Consider the following 10,370-nt stretch of genomic DNA (forward strand, 5'->3'; position numbering starts at 1 on the left):
TAGTATTATTTAAATAAATAATTATAACATATATACTTAAATATTATGCACGCATATTGCAATGTGTCGTATTGAAATATTTCAAATAAAAGAAAGGTGAACCAGTAAAGTCTGGAATTTTTTAGTATGGGTTTTTGTGTTTGTCCTACATAGATTAAAACAATTTTTTTTTGTAAAATTGTATAAAATCGTCCTGTTTTGGTTTGTCCTGGCATTTTTTGTATTTAGCTAGTTTTTTTAAGTAAGTTTACACACGATAAAAGGCATTCAATTCTTCAATTGCATTATCTCGGGATTTTACTAATCCAGTCAACACAAATAAATGCATTTCAGCGCTTTGGGGGTTACCTATAATCACTCAGTAAGATAAATGCATTTCATATAGCTATATAGAACTTATCTTTTCAAAATAATATTTTAATATAATATGTAATGCATAATAATAACAAATTCGTGTTAGCGCCATGGCAGGTTATGTAATAAAATCACTGTGACAATTAACATGTTAATGCAAACAAACGTAATTTTTAATATCGCTAAAGTTAATGAACTGTATATATTTTCAGTTTTAAGGGGTTATATCCACTTGCGAGGCAGAAAAAACGCGTTTTTTTGTGAATTTTTTCCGACGAGGCTATTTATTTTATACATTAATTGAAAAAATGTACTTAAACAGAATTTAATGTACTTTAACAATCAGCGGTTTATTTAAAAAAATATTGGATCCCCTAGCTCCTATAGATGATCTGCGGAGAGACCTCCAAAAAAAAGTGCTTGGCGGTGTACAAGATATCTCTGGTCCAAATTATCTGAAAACCAAAAACCAAAAATATTTAGTTTTGTAATAAATAAATACAGGTAATGATCGAAGGTTTAGTCAAAATTTTGATTTTTGACAAAATGGCGGCTGTTCAAAAAAAAAATTCAGTTTTTCATGAAAATTTTTCACTTCAAAGTGGCTTAAAAAATCGAAATTATTGTCCAAAACCTTATTCCTTCGATCATTACCTGAAAAATATATCTGAGTAAGTTGTGTGAAAATTACAAACCGATCGGTTTAGCGGTTTCGGAGAAATTTTCCTCACCGACTCTGAAAACACGGTTTTGAGATAAACGCGTTTAAAGTTTCGGGAATGATTTACACTAAATTAAAAATTTTTTTTTTCAACTTACATCGTGTCATCTATTCCAGTACTATAAGAGGAACCCTCTACTTCGTCGTTTGCATCCAAAATGTTTAGTTGTTGTTGTCTACGAGCCATTCTCCCCTCGCGCGTCGACCCTTGCGCTCTTGCGTCCGAAATTGAGATGCGCTCTGCGTCCTCTTTACTCACGAAGGAATGAGCATTGGGTCCAAGTGATAATCCCATAGCACTCATATAATAAAGAAGAGATGTTTTACCTTCATTAAAGACCCCGGCTGCAATGTTTGCAGCTATTTCCACAATTTTAGAGCCAGCTGGAATAATTTTTGGAGTTATTTTCCATATCAGCTGATTATAACTTTCATTATTGTTCTGGGTAAAACCACCAACGCATCGTTCCAATAATTTTTTGTTACTTAGATCTTCGTAAATTGGAAAAATAGCTGTTGCAACATCAGGTGGTAAGGCCTCATAATCATGTTTATAGCTGGGCAAAGTTCCCAAGGCTCGCGCTTTTTGCCACGAACACCACGAGTTTTCTCCTATAGGACAATTATCATGCTGAGGGTTTTTATCTGTAGAGCAGTTATGAAAATAAGATGCCCAAATGGCTTTATACATACTGTCAACAGAATCACAGTGTCTCCTAATCGCTAAACCATAGTAAACGGTTAATTTATCAATAAGTTTCCCAGTCAATTTACCTTTGCCACCAAGTAACTTTTTTTTTTTTTTCCATTCTTATCTTTCATTTCTTCTACTGTATTATTTACTATGTCTTTTAGCCGTTTGCCCATTCTTTTTTGAACATGCCCAATACATTCTTTCTTCGTTACTTCTGTCTCACCATAAGGAGCAGCCTTCAAAATCCCCGAATAAGTTTTAGAGTCACCATCACCGATGTAGTTTCTAAAACGAACTTGATACTTTTCCAATGAACGTTTGAACATGGTAATAACAGCATCAACTTCCATTTTTCCTGATGACCCATCGTGGTTAGCTGAGCATACGTCTTTGTGCTCTTTCCACCATTCCTGATATTCAGCAGTATCCTTGTGAGATTTCCAAGGCTCGCATTGCTTACAGTAAGAGCTTTTAACTAAAAGATCAATTATTTTTCCACTGTAGTATCCAATTAGAGATGTAACTCCAAATAGAGAAGTAAATCCCCTTTTTTTCCAAGTTCCATCTCCCGAGACTGTTAAATCACTCTTATGTTCATCACCCTGCTGTTCAGACGTGGCATTCATTTCCTCAACACAAGCTTTTTTTAAAAGTTTATCTGTGACTACTGACACACATTCGTGGATATTTTTAACGATCATATCATATGAAGTTTGGAGCAAAAAAGCTGGCATGTCCATTAGCCCACAAAATTGAGTAGCACCTTTCAAACCTAACCCAAGGGTTCTCATCACAAATATAAATCGTCGATTTATTTCATACGAGTGTTTGACAAAGTTACAAGAGTTTACACTACGAGGACTACATTTATCACATAAGATAACAATTTTAAAACCAAGTCCACGTTCTGATGCTGTTTCAAATTTTACTGGCTCACGGCAAGTTTTACACAATACATACTCACTAATAGCCGTAAACACAGTTATAAAATTTAAAATTCTATATTCAACTGACGTATCGCGAGTTACATATATTTCCTCTTGCGCTTTAAATTTTTTTGCTGAGGCGCTGAAACTGCTATCATCATATTCCACGGTTTTCGGATTAAAAACGTTCTTCCGTTTATTTCTTCGAGACAACTGTTTACCGGAAATTCTACGAGTTTCTCTGCTAATTTTACGAGGCATTTTTTTCTTTAATTAATTAAACTATACACACTGAGAAATACACAAACTGAGCAAAAACACAACTTGTCCACGTAGAAGATCACTTTTAACTGATGAGTTCACATATTTTTAACTTAAAATTCCTCAACATATATGTTTCACGTATAAACTAGACCTTTTGTATTATTATCTTAGAGTTCCAAACACAATATAAGTCGAGAACAAAAGTATAGCGGCTACCAGAAAAAGCTGATACTCCGGCTCGTGCTCCGCCTACTTTCGAACGCTCGGAGACGTTCTTACTAATACGCTCATATCTCCGAAACTAATTGTCGGATCGATTTGAAATTTTCAGAGAATATTCTTGAATATATTTACATTCAAAAAATGAAAAAAAAAAAATCGATTTTTTGAAAATCACAAGTGGATATAACCCCTAATAAAAATTCGGTTAAAGAATTTTTACAATTAAAAGAAATTATGTAATTTGAGTAAGTTTATTGAAATTGCAAATTAACTACTTACGTATAAAGAAATAACTACTAGATTAAATTCCCTTGCGTACACGTTGATTGCTTCTTAAGAGTAATTATTGACTAAGGCAGCATTCTTTTTTGATTTCTATCATTTAAAATTTATCCCCACAGGGTCGGAAGATGGTCCCACCGATTGTATTGATTTCTCAAGAATAGCAACGTCTTATATTCACTTCCTTAACTGTTTGAAAGTTTACCTCTTACCCTCGTTTTGACATGATTGTAGTATAAAATAAAACTTAACGAAAGAAAAGTGTTTCGATTAAATTTTTCAGAGTAGATAATTTTTGGATATTCTTGGATATTATATAATATTGGAATATTTATAATTTGTCTCAAAAACGAATACGTTGTTTGCTTATGAAAACGAATATAAATTTTCAGATATATATTTACTTTTAGTTTAACAGATTTTATTTAATTAATTCGATTTATTGGTGAAGATCTACTAGTATAAGAGTTTATAGGTAGGACTTATGTACAATACTACAGGCATGTACAGCGTGGGTAAATAGGAGAGAGTATAATAGGCATATGCCTTAAATCAATGTTTGAAAATCATGTTTTTACTACACTATATTATTTTAAATTTTAATTAAATGTAATATATAATATAACTGTATTTCGCAAATAATATACTAATCAAATTGTTTGTAGAATATAAGACTTAAGCAATTTGAAATTATTGTCGTAAGTTCAGTTAATTCAACGTACGAATGAGTGAGATAGGAAAGGATAAATAAATCAATCAATACAATTTTACGCGGTATAGAACACTTGCCTAGGCATAAAAACTCTCACGAAGTTGAGAGAAAAGCCAGAGCAAGCGAAGGCTTTATTCAAACAAATAGTACAATAAGTAGTACCCTGTGGACAAGTGAAAGAAAGAATACAAGCACTAATATCGTTGCGAGGGACCTCTTTTTTTTACGCTAGAGACCTCTCTTACCTTTGTTTTCGCCGCAACTATTCAAGATACCACAATCTACTTAGACACGTTATCAGTCCTACAAATGGTCGTTATTCTCGTCGCAAACAGCCTAAACCTGGGTGTAGCTTGAGTTGCTGCAATTCTATCCTACGTTGGTAGACCGGCAAGCACTGTAAAGAAACACCGCTACTCTCTGTAAGGAATGGTTGTACCCTTGCAGCTACAATCCTCGAAAGGTTGTGTCTCTGCAACAACCCCTAAATTTCACACGTTAATAGCTAGGAAGCGCACCACAAAGAACACCACAGCTCTCACTTAAACAAAGCCAACATTTCGTCACTCTCTATTTTCAGAAACGAACCCCTTTTCTCGCTATCCAGATCTGGACAACTGCGTGCGCTCTCGAGACCAAGGCCCCACGCACGCATACCCCCTTCCACCTATCTCAAGACGCACTCGCATGTACCTGGCATGCTAAGGCGGTCCTACATGTATCTTTAATGCCCCCTCGCGCCCTCATAACTCAACTAAGGCAATCGTGACCGATTCTATTTAGGGTGTGATTCTAACCAATCTAAAGTTTCAACGCCGTCGTTATCTAACTTATTCCGTGCGCAATACAAAACGGTCAAATGCCTTAATTTTACTGAACACAAATTATTCAGAACGTACTTTTCAATTTCTTATAATAGGACTATCATACAAATTAATTTTATTTTATTTTTGTGGTAGAAAATGCTAGAAATAATTATCGTGATATATTATTACTAACAATAAAAAATATTTGGTTGGCAAATAAATAATACTGATAGGCTCAAAAATTGTATAATGACTCGTGTTTATCACCCGTTTCCCAACCAATATCTGTAGCTTTGGCATTTTTGAAATGTTGTAAAAGCTTATGATCAATTCTACTCTCGATGTATTCTTGATGAGATTAAACTTGTTGTATGGTTTTTAACGAATTTGTTTCATCAGAAATACTTTGATTGTTTTCGTGGTCTTTCGTTTCAACACACTTATTATAATCAACTTAATTCGCTTCAAACGGATATAAACCGCAAGCTTTAACACTAGAAAGACGGGAGCTTAGTATATACCTATATTGCCTGAAAGCAGTCAAAATGACTGCATTGTGAAAAAATAACTAATGCGCAAAGAAATTTGTTTAACAGTAATTTTTAATATATTTTATATCACTAACAGTCATATAACAAGTTATTAATAAGTATTAACAATAAAAAAAATGTATTTCAGTTCGAAAAAAAATAATTTATACATTATCTGGACATTTTAAGCAAATAAAAGTGCAAATCTTCTTGGATGTACATCTTCCGCAAACATACTTTTTACATTTTTGACAAATATTATTTGTTTTGTTATTGTGGCAAAGTCGTATTTGACAAATTTTTCGTTTGGTAGAATCTGTTGTATTTGAAGATGTTGCAGTTGATACTTGTGGGTCTTCCTGTTGTGATGAATGTTTCTCTCTTTCAGTTGTGTAATCGGCGGAAAGCTGTTCTGCTAATTGAAACAGGAACTGTTTTCGTTCTATTTGTATTCCGGTCACTTCTTTATAAAGGATCCAAGCATTTATTGCAGCCAAATCTAAAATGTTAAAAAATATTTGGAGGGGCCATCTACAAGAACTAGATTTCACCGTATATTTTCTGGCCATTTGATCTGTCATATCAACTCCAAATTTTGTTTTATTATAAAACTGAATAAAATCTGGTAACATTTTTCTATTACTTTTATCAATTTTAACAAATTCATGCCTGGAACTTAGAACAGCTATTCTTGTTCGGTTTGCTTTTATATATTGTAAGGACACAATTTTCTGATCTATATAGGAGAGTGGAAAAACGAGGCATGTTATCCTTCGATTGTTTGGCTGCTTTGGGTAATTCTCTTTTATTTCCTCTAATAGTTTCAACTAATGTAGTTTTTTTGTCCAATAATTTCGTCGCTAGTGACATGCTCGTAAAAAAGTTGTCGGTCGTGACACTTCTTCCACAGCCTGTATATGGTTCGACAAGTTTCAGAACAACGTATTCGCTTAGAAGAATTGACGATGATCGTTGTTCATCTTTCCCCAAGTAAGCAAAACCATTCAACACGTACTTGCTAGTAACGTCTGATGCAAGCCAGAATTTGATGCCAAATTTATTCGGTTTATTAGGCATATATTGTATAAACTTGCACCTAGCTTTTGTTCGAGATAATTGTTCGTGAACTGTTATGTTTTGCCTTGGTTGATAGCAAGCTTGACTTTTTTCAATAAACTTGTCCCATATTTCTGAAACCAAGGCAAATTTATTTGTTCGGATGCGTGTACTTCTTTCAGTCGGTTTGTCAAAACGAATAAATCGTAGAATTTGCTTGAACTTATCTCGGGACACAGTTCTTCTGAAAAATTCGGGACCCAACTTGACTGACCATAAAAAACTTAGTTATGAACCAATTACGAACTGGTCTTTTCCAAGCAGTAAAAATGACTGCTTTTCGGCAATATAGGTATAACACACATATATACCAGAAGTGAAGGAGGGGGGGGGCAACAACAATGATTAATTAACCCATTTATATGTTGTAGAAAAAGTAACAAAATTATAAGAAGCTGTGTCATTATTTAAATAATTATTTTTTTAATTGAAATACAAAAGCAGTCAAAATGACTTGCTTAGGCAATCTAGTGTTAAATCCATTCTTAATATAGTAGTCGTAAAATCTTCTTCAGTAATAAGTTTATGTAAAAAAACTGGAACGGTATGTTTCTGAACATCAACATTATTATTTTGTATACGCCAGTTTTTAATCAAATTTTTCCATCGTTGTTTCCAAGGAAAAAAAACGTCCTATGGTTGTAAAATATGCGTGGAGTGAAGAAGAAAACAACACAAGATAATCTGTTTTTCCTTACAAAATTTGCTCAGATGAATAGACATATGAGAAACATGGCCTACCAAGAAAACTATCACGAGAAGTTGAATTTTATTGTTCAGAAGGAATGGATAGAAAACATTAGTAAAATATTCGTAAAAAGATTCACTTGTCATCCACCCATTCTCGGATTTTTTTATGCCCTAATCTTTTGGAGCTGAGTCAGCGCAAATCTAGTAGTCGTTCATACTTAAAAGTAGTCAGTGATAGAGCAAATTCTCTCGCAGCGTTTACATTCAAAAGTGTACTAACATTTTCTTTCTCGTTTCCAGCAACATTATAAACAGCTTTGCCCCTTTCTGCAGACTAGACCACCTTTTGGTGACAGATGTACCGCCGTTTCGCGGTACAACGCATAAAAAATAATTTTTTATTACTACGTTATCTTTTCTAGTCTATTTATCTTAATTATTTGAATATTGAAAATTAAAAAACATACGTTTGGACATCTTAATAAATTAAATGAATAAAGACGATGGCCAAAACTGGATTGTTTATGCACCATTTGTGGCCATGGTATAGCCAGAAATAGTACTTACATGTTTTTGTTGTACCACTTGTGACCATGAGGTATTTTATTAATATTTGAGGTTATTATAAGTTAATAAATTATTTTTAATAAACTATAATACATTATCTAACTACTATATAACTTAAAATTTTGAAGAATATTAACACTAGATTGCCTAAGCAAGTCATTTTGACTGCTTTTGAATTTCGATTAAAAAAATAATTATTTAAATAATGACTTTTTCTACAACATATAAATGGGTTAATTAATTACTTCTGTTTTGATCCCTCTTTTTTCTACAAACTTCTTCCTATCAGTTAAATACTCCAGTTTTCCCACTTCATTAAATAACTCTTTGACATTTTGAAGTGAGTCCCTGTCTATTCTATCTGATATAAAGTTTGGTAAGCCTGTAGCTATGAGATCTATCAATGTGCCAGTATCAATCTCTTTTCTAATTTCTAGGAGCAGTCTTTCTTTCTTTACAGCATATTCTACAAGAGATCCTGTTTGGTACTTAAATGACATTGCATATCTAATATAACTCCATCCTTTAATCGCATAAGTTTCAATAAAATTTTCCTTCCATATATTCCAATCTGAATTTATGGTTTGTTTCATCAACATACTGCCATACCAATCTAAACAGGTTTTTTCTAGAAATATTTTAAAAATTTCAATCTTTTTTTCATCTCGATTTACCTCAAAACGTTCGCATTCATTTTCAAAGTCTTGTATCCATTGGTGTACATTATAGCTTTTTGTTGAAATATGATAATTATCATATAGACGTGTGTTCATGTACATACAAGTTTATAATCCACTAGAGAATCTCGATCGTTTTTATCGGTTTCGCTTATTTATCTTTCTATTCCATTTGTTTCTCACTCTATTTTTCTTGAAAATATATTTCAAAAATCGATATGTATTTATCTATAGAAAGATCATTACCCATCAAACTGACCCCTTCGGAAAAATAAAAAATAACTCGTATATATTATCAAAAGTGTTGTTTAATTTTGGTATACAATGTTTTAAATAATACAATATAATACAATCAATATAAAGTTATATTTTATATAAAACAACTATAAAATTTTCTACATGAAAAATAAGTTAAAAGTTAAAAGGTAAAAAAAAAAACAAAGGTAAAAAGTTAAAATAAAAGTTAATTGAGTACATTATAAACTATATCCGGATAAGGATAATGAATTCCCATGGCTTCGTATCTGTCATGGAGTTCCATTTCTTTTGCAATATCTAGCATTTCTTCCGCATTTAATTCCTGCAGTCTCCATAATACAGATTGAATCAATTCATTTCTTAAACCGTTACAAAATTGTATTTTTATGGCAGCCTCTCTAAGACGTCCAAAATTACAATTATTGCACATAATTTCAAGCGTGTAAAGAAAACTTGATGTCGATTCGTTCTCTCTTTGCTTTCGGTTTCTGAACGTTCTTCTATACAACTCGTATACCGGAACTTCTTTGAAAGTATCTTGTAATATATGTGCAAGATCTTTGTACGAGGAATTACTTAGTTCTGTAAGACTTAATCCTGTTTCTTTCTCGACGTCGGTAAAAACATGAGGTTCAATCAGTTTTAATAGGAAAGATACTTTCATGTCATCCGGTAGCTCAATTCTACGCGTGGTTCTATTAAATTTTTGCTCCCAACAAATAAATTCATTGTTACTTGGATCGAACTTGGCAATTAGTTAATAGCTTTAGATACGAAGTATTCCAAATCTTCTTTGACAGTGGTATCCTTCATTTTGTCGAATATATTTCTAAAACAAATTGAAAATTATTCGTTAGATCTTTTGTTTCACTTTCAGCAACGAACACTATGTCCTTATCTCGTACGTAAGATAGAGATTTTTCGTGTAATTATTAAAATACCTTACCTCGTTGATTAAGAAAAATAAGAACACGAGCACGAGCACGAGCACGAGCACGAGGAAGTTGCACGTTGGATGATTCTTCGTTAAACGAAGAAACGAATTTGATGTATCACTTAGGATTCCCAAATGAAAATCGATGGAGCTCGAACAACTCAACTCGAGCAACTTAAACTTGAACAAGGCAAGAACGTTTCTTGGCAAGAACGACTATTAGCTTCGATGGGCAAGACAGTAATAAGGAAAAACTTTTTGGGAAGAGGCTTTTATAGGGTTCCAGGTTCAGGAGGTATCAGGAGAGGGGTTAAAAATTGAATGAATTTTGAATTCATGGAGGTGGAAACCTTGACCAAAACAATATGCGTCCATTGTAAAAAAGGGAAAGTTTTACGGGAAAGTTCCTAATTGTTTTGATCCTGCACGTGCAGGGCACATGCATTGGTGAAGGAAGAATAGGAAGAATAAGGAAGCAAAAGGTTTCTGTTTTTTCTGTCCTTTACTGTAAAAAGTATCGAAAAGGGACAAAACCAATTGTTGGTCTTCCTTTTGTCGCTATTGATAATTACGATTGAAAGAAAATTAAATGATATTTTAATCCTCAGGTATGAACT

The 10,370-nt window shown here is 33.0% G+C and overlaps 1 protein-coding gene across 5 annotated transcripts; it reads right to left on the reverse strand.

Annotated features, from left to right (window-relative positions):
* Positions 1–572: 572 nt before the first annotated feature.
* On the reverse strand, positions 573–3,047 carry LOC122519037. 5 transcript variants are annotated; one of them, XM_043638198.1, is made up of 3 exons: positions 1,403–3,047; positions 1,174–1,324; positions 573–809 (listed from the first exon to the last, which is right to left on the reverse strand). In XM_043638198.1, exons 1-3 carry the CDS (start codon positions 1,764–1,766, stop codon positions 806–808), a joined length of 519 nt encoding a protein of 172 aa, XP_043494133.1. In that variant the 5' UTR covers positions 1,767–3,047; the 3' UTR covers positions 573–805. The 5 variants fall into 4 exon arrangements, 2 of the variants coding, with proteins under 2 accessions (XP_043494133.1, XP_043494132.1); XR_006304234.1 differs by having other exon boundaries at positions 1,174–1,687; positions 1,769–3,047; XR_006304233.1 differs by having other exon boundaries at positions 1,174–3,047.
* Positions 3,048–10,370: the final 7,323 nt, after the last annotated feature.

This window comes from Polistes fuscatus, unplaced genomic scaffold, assembly GCF_010416935.1.
Source record: "Polistes fuscatus isolate 324 unplaced genomic scaffold, CU_Pfus_HIC Scaffold28, whole genome shotgun sequence".
Classification (NCBI taxonomy): Eukaryota; Metazoa; Arthropoda; class Insecta; order Hymenoptera; family Vespidae; genus Polistes; species Polistes fuscatus.

Excerpts from the sequence above, each read along its gene's own strand:
- LOC122519037 (XM_043638197.1), bottom strand. The coding sequence starts at position 1,766 with ATGTATAAAGCCATTTGGGCATCTTATTTTCATAACTGCTCTACAGAT.